This window comes from Elgaria multicarinata, chromosome 1 (genome assembly GCF_023053635.1).
Source record: "Elgaria multicarinata webbii isolate HBS135686 ecotype San Diego chromosome 1, rElgMul1.1.pri, whole genome shotgun sequence".
In the NCBI taxonomy this organism is placed as follows: domain Eukaryota; kingdom Metazoa; phylum Chordata; class Lepidosauria; order Squamata; family Anguidae; genus Elgaria; species Elgaria multicarinata.
Window position 1 is genome coordinate 170,190,951 of NC_086171.1, and position 22,815 is coordinate 170,213,765.

General features: G+C 41.2%; 1 protein-coding gene across 1 annotated transcript in view; it reads right to left on the minus strand.

Moving 5' to 3' along the window:
- The window catches only part of PLXNA2 (plexin A2), a 498,241-nt gene that overhangs the window by 28,144 nt on the left and 447,282 nt on the right, over positions 1–22,815 (minus strand). The window contains exons 23-26 of the mRNA XM_063142969.1: positions 12,268–12,334; positions 11,290–11,436; positions 10,146–10,305; positions 8,631–8,734 (exon numbers count right to left, since the gene is read on the minus strand). Coding sequence (XP_062999039.1) covers positions 8,631–8,734; positions 10,146–10,305; positions 11,290–11,436; positions 12,268–12,334 — 478 coding nt within the window. The remainder of the gene's footprint in view (positions 1–8,630; positions 8,735–10,145; positions 10,306–11,289; positions 11,437–12,267; positions 12,335–22,815) is intronic.

The window sequence follows — 22,815 nt, forward strand, 5'->3', positions numbered from 1 at the left end:
GTGTGCCTCCACTGAAAAAGTCCTGCTCTGTCCGTCCTTCCTTCCTTCCTTCCTTCCTTCCTTCCTTCCTTTCTTTCTTTCATTTTTATACCGCCCAATAGCTGAAGCTCTCTGGGCAATTCTTTGATAAAGAAGTGTCTTGGAGAAACAGGGCTTTTCCCAAGTTCTTGTGTGTGTGTCTCATATTGGAGGAAATACTGCCTAAGGCAATCTAGATCCAGGCTGTTTAGGGCTTCTGAAATTAAAACCATCACTTCAAATTGTATTGGGTTTGGGAGTCAAGTCGGTTCTTTCAGCACAGATAAGATGTGCTAACTCTGTATTTTAATCTTATATCAATTTTTGCTGTGTGGTTTTATCCTGGTTGTGCTTTTTATATTGTACTTTGTATTTGTGTTTTTAGACTGTTGGTTGTTTTATTATGGTTTTAATTTTTGTGAACCGCCCAGAGAGCTTCAGCTATTGGGTGGTATAAAAATGTAATAAATAAATAAATAAATAAAATAAATAAGATGTGCTCCATCACGCCATACCCACTAGCAAGCTGGATCCTGAACCAAATGAAGTTTCTAAACTGTCTTCAAAGGTTGGTGCACATAGAGAGTGTTACAGCAGCTGTGTAGTGTTGAGGTTACCAAGCCATATAATCATGGTTACCCTGTTCTAGGAGTGAAAATTGAAAAACACACACAGAAAAACACTCCTAGCTATGGGTACCACAGGAGATTCCAGAAGCAACACAGGGTCCAGGAGGACTCTCAGACTATGCACCCAGTTCTTCAAAGGAATAGAATCCCTTTGCAACAAATGTTTGCTAGTTCCATTACAGTAAAATGAATTGTTCTCAGTTCAGCATTAAATAACAAACAGAGGACATTTGACGGTTGCCCTCTTTAGAGTAAATCGACATTCATTGCACTGTCTAGTCCTCGAGCTTCTGTAGTTTTGATAATGTTATCACTGAATTTGAAAAGAAAATGTGTTGGGAACAAACAGAAAATTGTGACTGGTGTCTGGTAAAACATCTAATGTTGCAAAAAGGGCAGCTGCTTTCTGCAGCTTAAGCAATCTTGAGCTGGGCTGCTAAATGATCTGGTATATGCTAAGAAAGGATTGTGCACATTTGGCAGCAAATTATTTCTTTTTCATACTCATGAAATGGAAACAGCTATTACTGTCAGTTGAGGCAACAGTCTGATTAATGTAAAGGACAAACCAGGAGTGCAGCAAAATACTAGAATCCCTGAAATGCATGCCCTGGGCAACTACTACTGAATACATGCATATATCACACATGCTTTGGCTGATACTGCATGGCAGAAGAGCAACATGAACAGGGCATTTAAACTCTTAGATGATCCTGGCATGGTGATAGCCTCAGCTGTATATTAATGCTAAGACCTTCCACATTACTAAAGGTATTTGGATACTTGGTTTCCAATCATTTTAAATGGAAGCTAGGCTGGGATTTTCAAAAGGAAGGGAATTTGTGTTGTTTTTTTTAAAAGTCATTTAGCTGCTTGTGAAAATCCCTACTTCTCCACTCCCTTTAATAAGAGCTGAGGTGGCTTTGCAAATCTTAGCCTGCATTTGTATTGCATTATAACAGTCTGCATTTTGATCTGCAGACAGACAAAATGTTGGGTTTAGACAGACGGATAAAGGTTCAGACCCTGCTTAGCTATGAAGATCAAAGGGTGAACATGGGCAAGTCATGATCTCTCTCAGCTTTATCTACTTTGCAGAGCAGAGCTGTAAAGCACTTTGTACCTTGAACAATGTTACAGAAATGTTTCCTTTAAATAATGAGAAAAGGCAGCAGTGCTTTCAACAGTGTGAGTTTCATTTATGAAAATGCTTCCAACATTTTTTGAATCAAGGATCTTGAAAGTATCATAGCACGCTCACATCTGTTTCACTAGGTGACATAGGTATAACTGTTTCTCATGTTATGGTAATGTTAGGACTTGTGTTAGGACTTGTGGGAGCCCTCCAGTAAGTGGGTGGGGGAGCTGAACCACTGGTAGCAGCTCTTACGCTATATGTGCACAATAGTCCAAATTCAGGCCCTGTAGTCCAAATCCAAAGCATATCTGGCCTGTACAACATGCAGAAGTGCTATCACCTGAAGCACCTCTGCTGACCCAGGAGTCTGTCTTGTACCACCATGCTATTCCTGATCCAGCCCAAATGCACAACTGATCCTTCCTCATGCTTCAGCCAAAATGCAAAAGTGACAGCACAAAAGTACAGGACGTTACAGCCAGAGCCTAAGGTGATTTTCAGTGTAATCCCATCACAACCTGTAATCAAATGATAAAAGCAACAAGAAACTGTAATTCCCTGCATAGCTCCGCTACAATCAGTGGCATTAGCCTAGGCTAGTTATTTGTATCATAACTGGAACAAGAACTGTCTAAAGGTCTTTCTAGATTATTGCATGTTTCAGGAGATTCAAACCTTTCTCCTCTTGCCAAAGTCCCTTTTGTGTGTGTATGTGTGTGTATAATATGTGACAATAGGGGCAACGGTTTTATCCTTAGGAAAATGTGGTTCCCCCAGTTTCAAGCAAGCACCTCTATTTTCAATAGTGGATGCTGTGGGAACTGCAGTTGCTTGATGGTTATGGGCATCAATTGGAAAGCTGGGATGAACAAGACAACAGCTTCTCATGCTGACTGGTGGCCTTTATGATTTACCACTCCTGCCTACTGATGAGAGGATTGGAATTCTCCACAGTAACATTCAGAGGTGGAGCATTCAGGCAACTCTTTATAATCAACCAAAGTGATGAAAAAGAGCAAAGCTTTTCCCTCACCCAAAACACTGCCCACCATTGGGTAAACTTTTATCTCATGTTTTCCCCAAATGTACCATGTTTTCAGTCCACAGCTCCCAAAGTCTTAAAGTTTCAAGAACTGTGAACAGACTATCCTTTTTAAAGGAGCAAGGATATTGAACTTATTTATTTATTTATTTATTTATGGCTGCTTGTAGACAAGAAAGCTCTCTCAAGGTGGCTTACAAAATCCATAAAACACCAACAATGTACAATTAAAATCCAACTAACAATTTAATAACAAATAAAAATGAAACTGTGGGACTGAAGCCAACTAAATACGAACATTAAAATCAACCATGCACTAAAACTATTTCTATGAAGCAGACCCATAAATCTATAGTACCACTGATGCCATATAATATGAACCTACCCACGCATTAAGATTTACCAGGGAGATTCTTCTCCATGTGCCATCTGTAATGGAGACACAATGGGCGGGGAACATTCGTAAAAGTATTCTCAGTAGCCATGCCTAGGCAATAGAATGCTCTTTCTAGGGACACTCAACATGTTCCTTCCCATGTTTCCATTTCAAATAAAATACTCAAGGTAGTCTTTGCAATGCTGATCAATGAATTGAACTGAATAATCCCCTAAGCTCTGCACTGGGGACAGGAAAAGCTGCTGTTCTTAATTTTAATAAGAACCATGGCAACTGATCCTGGGCGAGTAAGTGCTGCTGGCTGAAACTACAAGCCATGTTTAAGACTTAGTTTTGTGAGCGGATGGGATTTGGTTAGAAGGTCAACTGGGGAAATTGCCAAAAAAGAGTTCCTAGCTAGCTGTGTGGCTAGAAGAAGCTATTAAGCAGAGTTTCCTTCAAGTTTACGCCAACAACAATAAAAGCAAATGAAGGAGGATACATTTCTATAGTGGAAATTTGAGTAAAATAAAAGAAACAAAAAAGAGATATCTTGTGTCTTTTGTATAGCATATAGTTGCCTCACAGGATCTGAGAGGCCTCAGGAAGCAATATTTCTATTGAGTTGAATGTTCAAGAGTGACAGACAGACGAAATAGGTGCAGAGTCCTATGCAGAGTTACAGTAAAAGGGAGTTTCTGAGAATACACTAGTGTTGTGGGAGACAATAAAGAGGTCTGCTAAGCAATCTACAAAGCTTTATTCAAGCAATAAACATCTCTTCTCACCTGAAGAGAGTCTAATCTCTAGGAACTTTCCTTTAGGCATTATGCAAACTAAGCAAGGCAATTGTCCTTTCAAGAAGAAGAACAGAAAGCCTTTTCTCAGAATGCGTTAACTTCAGGGAGACTAGTTCTGATGCAGCTTCTGCCGAGATGCTAGTCAGGCCGACTTTCTCTCAACTTCCTTTAGCTCCGCCCTATTTAGTCTGCGGTGTACTCTAGGATCAGCTAACCTCTCCGTTCTCTCTCCCTCAGAAGAATACTGATTTCTCACTGACTGTGTGTTGTTTACCCTTGAAAAGATAAGCTCTGGAGAAGGTTCACTCCCAGTTGGTGAAGAGCCTATGAGAGCTCTTCACCGTCTCCTCTACTTCACAGTCTGATTCTGATTGATTGCCTGAAACTCCTTCCCCCAACCTAAGGGGAGCAGAGCTAGACATGACACCCAGAAACATTCCTAAGAAGGGGTATAGTGACTCCTCAACAGGAGGAAGGATAAGCAAGTGAGGTTAATCCCTGGATTTCCACCCCTTGGCTAGCTGAGCCCCTGGTTCTATTACTCTTGAATTTCATTTGCCAGTTTTGGCAGCGGTGGTGGGGAAACACCGAGTTCTTCAAGGAATTCCAATTTCTCTCCCAGAAGGCTAAAGCAGCTAGTAATTAAGGTTGCATAGTTGTGGAAAGTGTGCATATGTGTGTAGCTGCCACACAATTAGTCAAATGAAACCAAGTAAAAAATAAAAGTAAGGAACAATATAATAAATGGAGCTAGACTACATTACCTTTGAGTGGGACTGTCTAACTTCTGCATTTTTATGGCGATAGCCAATTTATTTATTATTACATTTATATCATACCTTTTCCCCTCAAGGAACCCAAGGTGGCCTACATGACCCCCCTCCTCTCCATTTTATACTTACAAGAACCCTATGAGAAAGGTTAGGCTGAGAGTCAGTGACTGACCCAAAGTCACTCATAGCTGAGTGGAGCAGAACCCAAAGCTCCCAAGTCCCCTTCCAAGATTTTAACCACTACACCACACTAGCTGTTGTGTGAGTTAAAATGATTATTTGTTTGCCACATTAGTATCTTGCCCTTTCTCCAAGGAACTCACAGCAACATACACAGGGTTCCTCATCAGTTTCTCATCCAGATACTGGTTAGGCCAAGAGCCGCTTAACTTCAGAAACAGAACTGCATCAAGAACCTTCCAAGCATTCTTCTTTCATGAAATCTGGATGCTAAAACCAAAATTGAATAGGGAAACTGTCTAAAGCCAGAGGACAGCCACCCATCAATGAGCTCCTCCTTGAGACCATCTTTCCTTCTCCACAGGAAAATCTGAAGAAGCTTTGACATAATCAGTCACCCACAACTTTCAATCCTTCCCTCACCAGTCAAGTGTTTCCAACCACTGGTTCACTGGTGGTGAGCTAACCCTAACTCAGCAAGGGTTAAATCTCCTCTCTCAGCCTAGTGCACTCTCTGTTTCACCCTAATCAGCACCTGCAATTGAAAATTCATTGAATTCCTCTGCCATGCAATCCTTGTCTGGACAATGTCATTTGCACAGATTACAAGGCCGAATCCTTTGGGGAAAATGGGGTTATCAAGTAGCAAATTGCAAAGGCTGCGGAGGTTGTCAGGAGCTGCATCTCAGAGAATGAATGAATTTTATTTACGGTCTCGCTTATTTGCTGACTGAAGATAAATAAATGGTTTACGTATGTGACACCTAGAGTGTCTATAGCCCCAGATATCATATAATGGGCAGAATGCTTACCAGAGAGTTAGCACAAATGGCAGGTATAATTTTTTTTTACCTTTCCTAAAGTAAATAAATAAATAAATAAATCAAATAATCTGGAGAGCAATCCAAAGCACATTTACTAGGGAGGGTCTCATTAAACACAATTGAGCAAATCCATTTTTGGATTACACTGGGTTCTCCTGGGTGCTTTTTGACCACCATAGAGTGATTTTTATTTCACATGCCTTATGGTGAGATCCATCCATGTGGACCATGAGAGGGACTCAATAAGCATTCAGCTTCCTGGACAAGACGGATTTTGTCAAAACTGATTTTAAAGTTGGCTGAATATTTAATAGAGTGCCATGCACTTGCCAGGCTCTTCCTATTAAATCTGTATGCATATAACTTAACTGCCGCACACAAATGAACAATACACATATTTCCACTGAAAGAAAGCAATTTAATTTCTGATCCTGAAATCATCATCTTCCTGCTATGTGACCATCTGTTTTGTTTTCAGGAGGCACAATGGTTTGTTTCAGAAGCAGGGTGAGTTATGTAGGATAAAGTCCAATAGTCATGGGATTTTACAGGAAGAGTAACAGCAGAGGAAATTAACATGTTAGTTCGAGGAAGTTGTGTAACTTTACAACTAAAATAGAAATGTTTTAGGTTTTTCTTTCCTCCTTAGAAATTTCCCTGGAATAGCAATAACTATAATCCTGTTATCACATTATATGTATACGAAAGGTTCATCACACAATAACCAGACATTGGAAGCCATGATACTGGCCTCACTGCCAAGACTATGTGTCTTCCTTTCCCCACCCCGACGTCCACACATTGAGTGTGGACATCTACAGGGGGGAAACCATGTGCATAGAACTTTATGTGCATAGGTTTTTCTGGGAGCTGGAACCCTGCACACTCTTGAAGGCAGTTCAGCCAAGCTCTCTGGTTTTATTAGCATTTAACATATTTCTTATCTAATTTTCAAGACTGTAGTCTTTTCAAGGAGGTTAATTGTGGAAATTGTGTGAAGACCCCTTCATGCGTCTAACACATGAAAGGAGCTTTCGTTGAGGAATATAAATGCAGCCAAATAACACTTTCGATGTTCATTTTCAAGTTTTTTTATGTGTTAATTGCTGTGTTTATATTTGGCCTTAGAGTGCAAGTTCCCCCCTTATTTCTCCTTTACCCTGATGCTTCCAGGTGAGTAGATAAGTAGTCTACAGCATAAGAGCTAAACTGGGCACTCTTCCTTCCTGACAAACCAACTAAAGTGATGGTGTTTATGATGTGGACAGCAGATTACTGACTAACACTGTCAAACTTAATCCAATAGGAGGCTGCCATACAGTTGTGCAATTAATTAAATTTAACACAAAATGAAAGGAGAAAAAGAAATCCTAAAGGAGCAAATGGTAAGAAAATCTGTTCTGCTTTAGAAAATGCTGAATCAAGAAGAATAAACATTCACAGAATTTACGGCTAAAAGAGGATAATAATATCCCTTGTTATGTTCTCCTGCACAATGCAGACCTGATAAAAACTACACACTCTTCCTTTATTAAATTCCAAGCATCTGACCGAGCAAGAGTCAATCTTCCACCATGTTTTGGGTGAATAATTAGACATGTCATTTATTCATTTGATTTGTGAAGGTCTCAGGGAAAAATACAAAATAAAAACAATAAAACCAACACTACCACATTTTTTTTAAAAAAAAGCAGCAATAGGAATTGCATTTTTAAAAAAGAAGATAAAAATCAAGGCAGAACAGAGATGTGGCAATTTTAAAATAGAATAGCAATTAAAAATACCATGAGACACCAAACAAGTAGTAAACTAAAAAATTGTAAGAATGTCAAAGCCTTGAGAGATTTTTTTAAAAGGTATTTTATGAGGTGCTGGAAAGTCAACAAAATCAGCATTAGGGTGATTTCTAAGGAGGACATTCCATAATTTAGTTACTAAGTGGGAGGTTTCACTGGATCTGAATGAAAAATTTACTGAGAAAAATGATAATGCAGATAGGATTCTTGGGACAGCACATTTGCTCTTTAGAACGCTGCTCTACTTCAGGCTGAAAAAGTGCCATTCCAATACGCCCATTTCCTGTGTAGCACTCCAGACTTGGAAAAGTGGATTGGCCTGACTGAGCATTTATACTTGTAGATACACAACATATCATCATCCTCTTTCTAGCTGGTGCAGCCTTTGCTTGTTTAATCAGATCAACTGATCTCGCATAATATGGCAAACAGGACTACAACCCAAATGACCTGCTGAAAGTCACAGCTTGGCTCTGTGGCAGAGTAGGGAACTGAGCCCAGATCTTCACAATATGGAGACAGTGACATATGAAATGGGCCAGTCTTTCTAAATTGAGCTGTAATACAGCTTTGTGTGTGAATTGGTGGAGAACCAATTGCCCATGCAGCCTGATATCTTGCGACATTTGTTCTGACTGTCGCTCTATCCAGCTGCATAATCTGCAGCCCGTAACGGATCTCACCCCCACCTCGCGCAATGCTCCTCTGTCACATTCTAGTCCTAGGTTTCTGCCCATGGCAGCTATTGCACTGGCCTCCACATCCTCAGAGCTGGGAGCTCAGCTCCTCTGCATATGCTGCCTGTCTTACGAACACGGCTGGCATGTTTAATTTAGTCAATTTTCAGCTCTGCTTGTTCCTGTGAGATGTGTGTCAGGGCTGTTTTCCCTTTTAATACTTGGAACACATTGAACCATTTTGATTTATCATAAGAATGTGACTCTCCCTGCCTGCCTCGTTAGAAGAGATGCTGAGGTATTAAATGCCTGGTCTTTTTGCTTTGTCTTCCGCTCAGCTGATTTCTGTGGGCTGCATGGTAGGTTTGCTTGCTTACCTGATAATGAATCAGGGTGTTTAGCCGCTTCCAGTCACCCTCAATCTTGGTGGTGATGTCTTCATCCTGAAGGACCACTCGTGCTATTCGGCCCTGGCGCCACTCTGCAGTGGAAACAAGAGCATGGTAGGCAATCAAACTCAGAAGCGCAGATATCTTAATGGGAGGTGGGTTCTCTGGAAGGCTGATCTTTCAAGAAAGGGGGGGGGAAAGGAAGGAAAGGAAAAATAGGATTTTTTTCCTGTTTACTCCTCTGCAACTGTAGTTGTTAAAATGGTTTGGCTGTAGGCAGATGAGACTAAACTAATACTAAGACTGCAGAACCACACATCACAAGCCCTAGCTCGCCTTCTCCCCCTTGTATGGAGAGCTTTCTGAAGGGGCAGCATCAGGGCCTGTATCAAGGCTAGTCATCATGGGGCACTTGCTGAGGGCCCATACTTCAGCAGGGGCCCACTGATAAAAGCTCCCTGGACTTGTTCCTCCTCTCCATCACTACAAACTGCATGTTCACCTGTCTCTCGCTGTAGCCCAGGCAATGGTGGGAAGGAGGAGCTGTAGATTCCACTGCTTACTTGCTTGCTTACTGGCTCTCTGCCTGCCAAGCAAGCAAGTAGTAAGTAATGTGGAGAAAGAGGACAAGGAGAAATAGCAGTTAGTGGCAATAGCAGTGAGAAAGTAAGCTCACTGAAAGAGGAGGCCCACGAAGGTGTCTTGTCTATGGGCTCTCAAAAACCTGGATCTGGTACTCCTCTACCCCTACTCTTCTTAGGAGTAGAGGAGAAAGGAGGACCTGTCATTAGACTCACAGAGAACAATGCCAAACACTAGAACAGGCTTCAGTGATCTTCCTACATTAATAACATCTATATTAGGTGAAGGGTATACACATACATACTCTACATGCAGGAATTGTAAGCTGTTGTATGATTGTTCTAAGCAAGAACCATTGCCTCCTTTGATATGGCAAACCTCTCAAAGATACATCCCAATCCCTTCTGTGAATCTTCCCTTTGGGCATGTCTACACCACAAGGATGTAAGGAGAAGATTGCAGACTTACCGGCTTCCACGATCCTCCCTGGGTGTCTAGATGCCTGTGCAACATTCCAGACGGCTGCCATTTTAAAAAACAACGAGAGGAGCGCACTTGCGCTCCACTGCTAAAGGTAACCCCCCCCCCAAATGCTCCTGCTCCCCACCCCACACCCCTGATGGGCATGGACTTCTGCTGTGCAGCTCTGAGCACATTTCAAGTGACCCGCTACTCGCGGGGAGGACAGGATGACCCAGGAGCAGTGACCACATGGCCACGCTCCATGGGATGGTCCTGGAACTGCAGAAAAGTCAGATTTTCTGTGGTTCCTGAATATCCCGGTGTAAGTCCTTGCTCATCCTGGGTTGTCCTCGGGATCCCCTGTGCATCATGTGGACACACAGGGACGATCCAAGGACTACCCCGGGATATAGGCGTGATGTAGACATGCCCTTTATCTCAAAGTAGGGATGCTCCTACCCAAATCCATGTCGACAGCTCGTGGCCTTTGAGAGTATGGGACATTTTTATACACTGCATCCAGAATCTTCTCTTTGACCTGGGTGATGGTGTCACAGTTCAACACCTTCACAGGAATCTCAGGACTGTTTTCATTGTCAGGATTCACACAGTTCAAGATCTAGAAAAGATAAATAATGAGAATGCTAGGCTGAACTCATAAAAGCCATGAAGAATGAAAACGTCTGCATATAACTATAGAAATGTTCACCATACTATGGAAACATTGTTTACTATGTAATTTCCATAAAAATCACCTGAGTTCTCAATTTAGTGTTGCTTAGACTGGGAAGATGACCATATTTAAAATTGGACAATAATTTCCTATTTCACTAAAAGGGTGTGGAAGCCTACACCAGGAAGCACGTGGAGATAAATTTGTGAATTCCGCATGTGCAAACACTGTGGTTGTGGCTGGACTTCGCAGAAGTGGATGCACAACTTACACGCAAGTTTTATCCGCTTGCGCAAGGAACACAATACTTTTGTAAGTCAGGTGCTTTTGAAAGCCATCCCTTCAATTATAGATGTAAACCGCCAATAAATCAAAAAAACTCAATTCTGAAAATGAGGGTGAGAACTACTTGAGATGGTTAACTTCCTATTTTCTGCTATTACTCATATGGACATCTGTAGGTATGTGCCCTAACACTGAAAATGATGAACTGGGTAATAGAGCAGATCCTTTATTTCTATTAATAGAGGTGCTCCAACAAGGTACTCCCTGCCTGCCTAAGCTCTCAGCCTTTTGCAGGAAGGATTTCTATTTGGATTTGTGCTCAGAATTGCTGCTATTTGATGATTCACCAAGGCAGGATCTACACTACTGCTTTAAAATGGTTTATAACAGTAGTGACAATTGTTGAGGTCCAGGACACACTCCCTATACAGTCTTCAAAACGTTTTCAAAGTGTTATATCCTGCTTAGTGTAGATCTGGCCCAAGCCTTGCTATTATACAGAGGACTTGGGAGAAGAAAACATTTGCCCCTTAGCTTTCCAGCTTAATCCATGTCCAGCTATGGGGACTGTGTACTTTCTATGTTCTCTATGATGGTTCAAGACTGGTGCTAGCATAAGCTGTTCAAGAGAAGGCACCCACTCACTAGAGTTTTGTACTCAATCTGCTGCCGGATCAGCTTGTCCTCGCTTAGGGAATAGCGTGCCTCCCCCGTAATAGCATCAATTGGGCCTTTCTCCATCTGTTGCTTGATGGCACAGTACAACATGAAGAGTGGCTCTCCAGCACATTCCTGTTTCACATAAAACACAAGAGAACCAGCTTATCAGTAAAGATAGAACTTTACTATAAAGTAGCTACACAATTCTGCTGATACTTTATTTATCTAGCCTCATAGGCAACATAGGCTGAGGTGGATTCACATGTTTTGGCTCCCAAGGTGCAGGCAACAGCACTGGACTAGATAGGCTTTTGCTCTAATCTAGCACAGCTCTCCTTATATAATATTGAAAAAATGTATCTACCCACTCCCCTCTGAACCCTGTCTAAAACTCTGTTGATGGCTGTGGTCATTTCCAACGTTGACAAGATCAAATGGGCTGAAAGTTGGAATAGTTATTTAAATCTTCAATCCACCTGAAGGAAGCATAAAGTGTTCAAAGGAAAAACAAATATTCAACTGTTGAAAATGCAGTGAACAGCCTATAAGACAGGGGAACATAACTGCATAGCCTTGGAAAGACCAGTTTAACATTTTGTTCCTCCTATCTTTTTCACCTTTAACCATTTGTATCCGAGTCTCTTGATTTCTCTCCACTGAGTATGCATGTGTGGAATTTTAGATTTGTAATGTAATCTAGAAGCCAAGTGCTAAGGGAAGCAGTACAAGACACACCTATACTGCAATCCTAAATAATCCTGGCATCCCCCAAGCAAGTACAGAGTAAGCACCAAGATTTTGATATGTTAAGAGTACAATCCTATGCATGTTTAAACAGAAGAAATCCTACAATTCCCAGCACCCTTCCAGCATCCTTCCAGGTTAAACTAGATAATCAACAAGGACATGAAAAGCACTGAATTAAGGAAATGGGATCTGGGTTGAAGTTAAATAGTCCTTTACCTTTAGGAATTTGTGGAGAAGGAATGCAAACCAATTAGTCAACATCTTCTCAGCCACTGACTCGGTCCTGGGAAAAGATTAAAAGGTGTTTTATTAAGCCCACGTTAAAAACAACAACAGTTGTCTATCCTGTATTCAGCATCACTGCCCATATTCGATCCTCAGAAGCAGCATTTTTGATGGTTCCATATGGTCCTGGGGTTCGTTTTATGAGCTCTAACAGAAGTGCATTTAGTGTCATAGCACCCACCCCCTGGAATGCTCTTCCTAATAGCATTAGTCAAGCGTCTTCTGCCTTCATTTACCAAGGTCTCCTCAAGACTTACAGACTTTGCCTGAGGTGTGACCCAGTCAGTTACAGTATTTTTATCGGTGGTCAGGTAGAATAATTATTGTTGTATTTGGTATTTATACTTTAGTGAAGTTGTTATTGTGTTCACCACTTTCGTAATTTTCTTGAGAAGCAGTATATAAATTTGTGAAACAACAACAATAATGACAAATAATATCATTAAGTATTACAAGTGAGAATTTCTGGACTGGTTTAACATCTCCTTCCTTTATAGATTAGGAATAATGTCTGGTTGCCAACAGTCCCTCCATGTTTTCTACAGTGGGATACTAGACCAGGGCATTGGTTGCCAGGAGGTCAATGAAATACAAAATGGGGGTGATATCATTATGTAGGAGATTTCAAATGATGTGGCTTCTGCCTCATTGACATATTTTTTTATTTTTCAAAGTTTTTCTGCTTCTTGATGAAACAATGAATAAGATTCAGAACACTAGACATTATAACAGAAAGCCATCTGCTGCAAGAAAATATAATATAATATAATATCACACAAAGATAAACATAAGCCCCACGATGTAATCTGAGGGCAAAATTCAATGTGAACTACCATGGGAATCTATTGTAATACTAATAGCCACATATGCTATGTGCTATTCCCTATCAAGCTGTGAACTAAGTGTTTTAAAAGACAAGGAAAGTGTATAGCCCAAACCTATAAATATTTACTCAAAAGTAAAAACCACTGTGTTCAATAGAACTTACTCCCAGGAAAGTGCACAAAGAATTGCATCTTTAATCAATTCTTCCTCTCTGTTTGGACACTCCTAAATAGCTATCCAGCAACTGCTTATGGTCAAGAGAGCTGCAGCCCAGGTATAGAGTTGTCACATTTATTTCTTCAATTGAGAGACCCAATCCAAAAGTGCAAAGCCATGCATACATGGATTAGGCCTCTCACTGACCCTGATGGGGGAAAGAATGCACACATGAATGCCCCAAAGCATTCACAGAACTTTAGATTGGGACACTTGATTTTAAAATCATGAAGGATTATTACAATCACAAATCTTGACCTTCTGAGCAACACAGACTAATAAATGTATCCAGCAATTCTTCCACCAATCTCTCAACTTTAGGCTTTTCTTTCAGACAGAGATGATATATTACTGTCTATACACCCCTTCTGCCTGCCTATAGGGATGGATTTTGGTTTACACTAACTGAGTGTCTATTGAAGTCTAAAGCTGAAGTGGACTTGGCAAAAAAGTCACACTCCAATCTAGCCAAATTTAGCCAAGATTAAGGCTACATTTAGAGTAAGCTTCATTGAACAAAGTGGGGCTTAGGTTTGAGTAAACATGCATAGATTGCTCTGCACATTCTATTGAAACCAGCAGAGCAAATAATAGCAAATTTCAGCCTGATCCTGTGCATGTTCATTCCAAAGTAAGTCTCTCTGTGTTCAATCTCAACTCACAGTGGATAGGTTTGCATGGTCACAACTTATTTTAGCTGGATGGGGGACAATGTGTATACCTGATATTTACTTTGTGAGCAACAGCAGAGACACAGTTTAACAAACTTTTGTGAAGTTTGGAGTTGGAAAAATTGTATGCAGAGAATTTACACATCCACATTGTGTAAATGGGATGGATTTTTACAAACCCTAGTGCTAAAACTAGAAGCATCATGTGTGTATTTGCTAGCCAGTGCCAGGCATCGACTGGTGTGGTGCAGTGTGTTTAGCAAACCCCACTCAGCTATCAAGTTCATTCACCAGGTGGCCTTTGAGCAAGTCATACTCTCTCAACCTAAGGCTAAAATGGCACTGGGAGATTTTTGTAGGAAGGGTGGGAGACAAATGGAATATATAATAATGGTAATTATTAGCAAATGTCAGTTTTAGGATCTCTGACGATGTGTGACTGCATTGTGTTTCAAAAGAAAGGGGAAGACAAGAACAATTGGATCAAACGCTATAGCTTATGAATGCAAGAGGGTCCCTCTCTTGATTTTTGATCAGTTGGAATTGGAAAGTCAATTGGGAGCTTTTGTCCCCGGCCCGGCCCCTCCCACAATTTCCGTAAATGCAGATTGCTCATGAACTGAAAGTAACAAAGCCCAGCTGACAGTCCATCACCAGCCCCTCTGAAGGGGATGCCTGGTGGCGCTGTAACTTCTCACACGTGGTGCAAATTATACCCTGTGGCTCAGTAAATCACTGGAATTTGTGGCTTGTGGCAATCAAGGACAGCAGAGTGACAATGGCAGAGGAAATTGCAGCTTTTCTCAAGGGCCAAACCCAGCACTAGCTCCCCCCATTGTACCCAAGATTATCTCTAATTTAAATACAATGGTTGTTAATGATAGTTTTTAATGCTTGCTCCGCAGGATTGCCAGTTCCGCTTTAAAAGGGATATAGCCTCTTTCCCTGGAAAAGGATAAGATTTTGAAAGATATAGCAATGAAAGGAGTAGAGTTCCTGTTCTTCTTATGTACTGAGCAGGGAGTTCATGTGTTTGCAGAGCGGCTGCAGAGTTGTGCCAGCCAAAACCATGCTGCAAGTGAATCTTTTACAAGGCAGGCTGATCTCCTTCATAGTATCGTAGAATCACAGAAGAGTAGAGTTGGAAGGGGCATATAAGGCCATCGAGTCCAACCCCCTGTTCAATGCAGGAATCCACCTTAAAGCATACCTGATAGTTGTCCACCTGCCTCTTGAATGTCTCTAGTGTGGGAGAGCCCACAATCTCCCTAGGTAATTAGTTCCATTGTCGTACTGCTCTAAGTCAGGAAGTTTTTCCTGCTGTCCAGCCGGGATGTAGCTTCCTGTAACTTGAGCCCATTATGCTGTGTCCAATTCTACACTGTAGCTTTTACAGACTTTCTTCCATAGGACATTGGTCTGTTACATACTCATCTGTCCCCAGCAACATAACAAACAGCATTGTTATGCATCATTCACTTGCATATTATCCAGAAATGATACACTAGGATGCATTTTTCTAGAATGACAATAAGATATGCAATGATTTACTGCAAACCCTTCTTGGCAGATTAAGTGGTCACCAGAGATCCAGAAACATTTTTTTCCTACCTGGTTATATATCCATTTACAACAACTAGCATGAGTATTTTTCAAGTAGAGTTTGATGTGAATATAGGCTCCAGGGATTCTTCTTTATGTAGAAAAACAGGAAAGGCCACAGCAGTTCTGCTGGTTTCTCAATTTAAAAGATTTTAGGTAGGAGAATTGGGAACATTTGTGACTAAGGGACACTCCGAACCTTATTTTTCCTGACACTGAGGTTAATGCTCTTGGTCCAATCGTGTAATGAAACTCCTTTGCCGAGCAGATCAAAGTTTAAATCAGATCTGGTCATGCTGTGCATAAAAACAAACAAACCTACAACACTCTAGATTTATATGTAGACAATTATGATATGCAAATTTAATGCAATTTTTTTGGGGTGATGTATTAGTTGGTGCCCTAATCCAGACATACATTTACTCTGCTAGAATTAATTACATTTTCATAGAATATCAACTATTTCAGGTGAAAAATGAATGTTTTGGCTAGATGTGCAGAAGGCAGTGAAGGATTAGGAAACACTGAGATGAATAGGGAGATGTAGAGAAAGGAGCTTTCTACATGTTTTTTTATTTATTCTAAAGCAATTATGTTTACAGATTATTATTTTTAACAAATATGAAAACTGGGAATTTGAAGCCAAATTGTGTGTGCATGCTGGATAAGGAGAACCGCCCCACCCTCCTCTTTCATCAGCAAGACCTTCCTTCAAAGCATACCCCCCCAACAAAGGACATTGCATGAGTGCTGCAATACACAGGGGCAGAAGAGAACTTTTATCCCATCTGGAGGAAATAAACTGGACTTTCCCTGCTCTAGAAAAACATGAAAAATGGAGAAGAGGTGGGATGACTGCAGGACAAGCACAATGTCCTGCAAACAGGCAAACCAGGCATGACGAGGGTGCAATAAAATGCTGGTGTGATGGAGCCCTTAGAAAGCACTTTATAAACAATACATATTAGCCAGGATCCAAAGAGCCATGTGCATGCAAGAGGGCTTTTCCTGTGTGCCTCCCTCCCCCTGCTTCCTGCATGGCAAGCTGCTTTTGCAACAAAGGGTGTTTCATAAACTGTGAAATGGCATGTGAGTCAGCAGTTGAAAGGAAAAGAAGTCATTAATTTGACTGGGCTAGAGGAAGCCCTTTGTGTGAGTTAAGCACCTGTTTGGATGATGGCTATTTTAATAATATCAATTAGTGTTATTATCATTATTTATAATTTATCTATTTTATTACATTTATATACCACCCCATAGCTGAAGCTCTCTGGGCGGTTTACAAAAGTTAAAAACAATGAACATTAAAAACGGATTTACAAAAATTTAAAAGCATAAAAACAATATCTATTTAAAAACAGTATCCATTTAAAACAACTATTCTGGGGTCAATTAAAAATTCAGCATATGTTGTTAACTGCCTGAGAGAAGAGAAAAGTCTTAACCTGGCGCCAAAAAGATAACAACGTTGGCGCCAGGTGAGCCTCAATATCATTGTCTAAAAAGTAACAGCAAAATCTATGGTATCTCCCTAGTTCAGGTAAGGAATATACACACATCCATCAACTCAGCTCCACCCCTTGCACTGAGCTCTTGCAGCACGTTTTAATCCACTGCATATCATTTTGCCACCCACATCTCATTGTGGCTAATAGTCTCTGAAATCTGACCTGTGCGGGAGGTCCCATAAGTAGTCCTGCCATGTTCTGGAGGGACCTCTGCTATTCTCTGCTCTACTGAAGAGGGCCTTCAGATCTGCAAAGATAGTTTCTTTGGAGCACTGCATTGACCCCCCAACAGCAGGCATGCTTTTTGCCCCATAGACTCTGAAAAGACTGCTTTAGATCTGCCTGTAAAAATATTAAATAAGCTCCCAAAGATTAAAGCAGCAGGGGACCATCCCCAGACTCAAAGAAAATCCTTTTCATATTGACCACATAATGAGGGCAAAGCGCACTCCAGAGATGAGCCAGCATTCCAAAAAGGAAAAGGAAAAAAGAAAAGAAAACGAGGCCTGATGCCAAAAACCAAAGCCCTCTAGCTGGCTAGAGGCAAGAGTAATAAGACTAAGTCAAACAAAGAGGTTTAGGAGAACCCTAAAAAAAAAATCAATGTGTATATTATTATTTTTTCTTGGGTTTGCCTGGGACTCTGAACTCCTGCCTGCTTCTTGTTCTAGGGACAGGCACAGCAATTTCATTTAATATCAACTTTCTTCCAGATTTCCAAAAAGGAAAGAATAATGAGAGACAGAGGGACAGGGTGGGTGGGGGGTGGCGGCGGGAATTGAGCGCCAGCTTAGAAAGTGCTTCCATCTGAGATCTCAAAAATAAAATAAAATAATCTCTCACTTTGTGGCTGCTCATTCATTATTAACTTAGAACAAAATGTTCCGTCTCACAATATTTTGCATATTAAATAAAACTCAAGGAGTCTGTGGATCCACAGGGTTGGAACAGGCCTTTATTTGTAGCTTTCTGCCTGAAATGTTTGATCTTCACACAGTCAAGCAGGCTTTTAAGTTGTTTTGCTCTTCTCTCTGGTTCCCTCCTTGCATCTTTGCTTTGCCTTATGAATAACTGCTACTTCTCATTAACCCTTCTGAGACGGCTGCTGCGGTTTCATCCTACCACATGGTTCACCCTCTCAGCCTCAGCAGCATGTCAGTTATCAAAGTCAATAGTACAGGAGAGAGAGAAAAGGGAAGAATAGTACAGCACTGCGGGCATTGCATTTCTGGGACAGAGCACAGGATCACAGATGTGAAATGAAGCACCAGAGAAGGTGACTATGTGAAATGCGTAGGTGGAAAGCATTCTGCAAAAGACACCTTTAGGGATCGCTTGGGGCTGCAATATTCAGCACATGGTCTCTTCATGGACTCTGTATTCTGCAACCGATGTCTACTCTAACTTTCACAACTACACTGAACTAATTCGTGCATGGAAACCAGAGTTTACTGCAAAAGTAAAATGTAGTCTGTTTTGCCTCAGTGAAGACCTTAAGTTCTTGATAACTTGTATTTAGCCCTGACCTCTGATGTTCACACCCTTTTGCTAATTTTTTGAAGCAAATCCTGGTTCCACAGATTGCATGTGAAACAGCAGAATGTGGAATGATTACTTTTCGCACTGAATCTACTTGGAACCTGACAGAAGGTCTGCAGTTCAAGACACTGAGAATCTCACACTTAACTTCTGGCAAACAATACCGTTTTTCTATTTGAATTTTGTCAAGTGTTTGCTCCCTTACTTTTGAGTCTAGGGTGGAGTAACAAATCTCAGTTTAAGAAGTTAAAAACGAAACAAAACAAAACTGAACTTCTGTAACAAAACGATAAAAGGTTTCACAGATTTCTGTGTGGAATTTCTGTGTCAGGAGTTGGTGGGTAAGAAATATATCATGGAGATGTGACCTCCTGTCCCTCAATCTATTTACAAGTCAAAATGGATGTCTGTTTTGCAGCTGGTGTTCATGATAGCTAATGAGGAGAAATTCAGCAAAGAAATTTAAGCCTTGACAGAGTCCCAGGCCACAGCTAGACCTAAGGTTTATCCTGGGATCATCCAGCAGTCGCCCCTGCCTGAGCACTGGATTCCCTGTGTGTCACCTAGATGAACAGGTTTCACCCCTGGGCGATCCAGGGATAAACCTTAGGTCTAGCTATGGCCCCAGTTTCCAGAATGTGACTTCTTGGTGGATCTTTTTATATGCTGAAACTTTCACGTACATCTTATAGTGGACTACACATTATGATTAACACTGAAAAATGTGCATTATATTCTCCTGGTCCAAAATGTATGGTGTTTTGACATATGCTATGCATTTTGCCTCTCTAGCACCATATCATTAGGTACAGTTGACCAAGATGAGAAAGTGCACAATGGAAAAACATCAATGGGAGGTGGAAAGAAAGGGGGAAAGTTATCCCTATATCCCTGCCCTGTTGCAACCCCTGCTATCCCTTGGTGCTCACCACCAATATGATTTTCTTTTTTAAGATGACCATAGTGGCTACAGAGTGCCCAAAGCCATTGCACTCTGTAGCACAACAGAGGGTTGCCCATTGAACTTCGGGAGCAAACATGATCTCAGGCCTTTCCCCCTTCTTTAATTGGGTGGCTCCTGGTGGATTGTGCAGTGCCCTGTGGAAAGAGGCCCATGGTACGAATCCAGGGTGGGTGGAGAATGGCCTCTGGACACCCAGAAGTTGCCCTTCCCTGTCACAAGATATAGTTCCACCTTTACCATTGACCTCTGGTGTTAATACCTCATTTTACAGGGATACCAGAAGTGTGTGCATCAGGGGGACGAAATTGCTTCCAGGCATTGAGCTTTACCTATGTAGCAATCGTAGAACATTATGGCTGCATTTAAAGATGATTTCTGATAATACTCTTGATATCTTAAAAAACCAAGCAAACATACAATACCAATTTTCTGACCATGCAAACAATAGTGACCACTGTACGGTGCAAAACAGCTAGGCATATGGAATACCTGTACACTCTGTGCTAGGTTAAGAGCCCCTGTTCTGCCCCAGTATAATAGTTCTTATTTTACTTTGAGCAGCAATAAAGTTATACTCTACAGTGTAAATCTGAAGAGTTCTGTTACCCGGAATTTGACTCTGCCACAAGAAAGGCTGTCAGAGATTTCTTGCTAAGCCTTCTTTGGGCAATGAAACATCTGCTTCTGGCTTAATTCCTTTCCCTTTTCAGCTCAAAGACGCCTTCCCAGCTCATAATGGAATGCCCTGTGACTGGGTTTGGCAGAAAGAAGTCAAATGAAAAAAAAAAGCCATGCAGACTTTAAGCAGGCAAGAGAAGACAAACGCAACACCACAGCTTGCCACACACAGCCTCTGTGGGCTTGTTGTTCCTGCCTCGTGCGCCATCTCTCTAGGAATCAGGCTGCACTGCTGCCAGGCTGGCTCTGATGTGGTACACTGGATTATGAAGAAAACCTGATGCTGATGCTGGTAAGGCATAAGGAAATGCTGAGTTCATCTTTTTGGGAAAACAGTGAAAAGTCATTACTAATAGCTCTGACAGAAGATCCTTTTCTGAAGCTGAAAAAATTATGGGAAATACAGTAACAGAGCACTGCCATTTCTGAAATGCATTACCGACTCTGTGAACATGACCAGATATATACCAATTTAATGTCAAGTGAATTTACTGGCCTGGTCCAGGCAATCACCTAAGCCATGGTTTAGGTGATTGTGAATGAGCCACAGCGAGCCTCGGAGTTGCACACACTCCCCCCTGCCCCTCACCCTCTCTTGCATGCAAAAGGAAGGAAGTGAAAAACTCCCCTTGTGAGCAGAGTAGCATTATCTTATGGGCTGAGTAGAAGAGATGAGGGGAGTGTGTGAATCCCTGGTTTGCTACTGCTGCTTGTGCCTAATCATGGTTTATTAGGTGATCATTTGAACTGGGACATTGAGTCTAGATCAATTAGAAGCAATGGACGTTTCTAACAATGTCTTTGATGAATCTTGGATTGGACCCATTAGGCTAAAGAGGTCCCTAAACATCTTTCTCAGTTGTGTTGGTGCTCATCATCATCATGATCCCTTGTTTCCTCTATCTGATTTTTTGTCACAGTATCTTCCATGATGTGCTGTTAGATGCTTTTTGCAGCACTTTAAGGGTGCAATCCCATGTATGTTTAGATAGAAAAAGTCCCTACAGCTCCCAGCAAATCCTGCAACTCCCATGCCCAGCAAGGCTGGCTGGGGAAAACTCGGAGTAGAAGGATTTTTTTCCTGTCTAAACATGCATGGGGTTTCACCCTTAATGTGGTGAACCAGCCACAGACAGACATTCTCATGGAATGCTAGCATGGTGAAGTAGTTTTGCGAATACAGATGGCAAAGTTCATTTTTCAAGGGGTTTCCACAAAAAGTGATGAGTTGTTGTCTCGGCATGTGGCTGAGCGTTAGAAGATAGTTTTATGGAACCTGAAACACTCAGAAAAATATAGTTCCCCTCAATCCACCACGTTAAAACAATGCTTGTGTAAACTGGAATTTTGGAACACAGATTCCAATCTAGAATTGGTTAGGTCACAATTCTACTTTTCAAATCCTTGCAATTACTTACAGGCTTGTGGCCACATAAAGAGCATGTGTTTAGGGCTTAAGTCCCACCAAATTTTGGAATATTTAAAAACTGTGGTAGCTAAAAGTTGTGAGTAATTTGGATATGATTTTGGGATTCTTGGAATTATGTATAAAAAGAAGTAGAAGCGGGCAACATTTCCCCAAACCCTCCTTCTCTGATCTCTTAGCTCTCTTCCTTCAGCCCAGAAGATCTGTTGGTTGTATTTTTTTCTGATTGCATCCCTTTACTCCATCTATACACTGAAGTGATACCTCCCTGCCTTCAAGGCAGCTAAAAGAATGAACAGTAATGATTCCCATTAGCTGAGGTAGGATCACAAAAATAAATATCTAAGATAAACACCTGTGCACATGCAGCGTATGCACTAGAAAAACAATTACAGCAGTTTGAAGAAATGTATCGGAACAAACTCCTGTTGGGATACAGTAACATTTACTGAACAACCACTACATTCAATTAAAATTTTCGCCTTGCTCTCTTCCTCGCTACTCCTTTTAATGGACTCACTCCTCTACATTTGTCTCAGTCCTATCTATCTTTGACTGTAAGCTCTCAAGGCACAATGCCATTTCTTTGGGATGGTTGTCAAGTTCTTTTTTTGGTGTGTGCTATGTTTTAATATATGTTTGCAGTAGACGTTGATTGGGTTATTCTGAATATTTAATCACACTTACTGTCCATAGTTTAAGATCAAGCCTATGTGCAGTAAAAAATAAAAAAATAAATCTGGTGTTTGGGGATGTGGGTCAGCATGCTAATGACATTTGGCTCTCTTCGTTCCATCTAATTCCAGAGAAGCTGTGGACTCTGAAAGAGTCTGGCTTGATGCAGGCTAACAAGCTTAATCCGGAAGCCCCCACCAAATGTAGTGAAGTGGGTAGCTACTAAAGAGAGCGCCTTTTCTTTTGAGGCACTCCGGTTGCAGAATGAGCTCCATAGATAGGCTCGCTTGGTGCCTATGTTGTAATCTTTTCAGCACCAAGTGAAGAACTTATTTCCTGAGACTTTTTATTCTTTCAGTTTTTGTTTTAAATCCG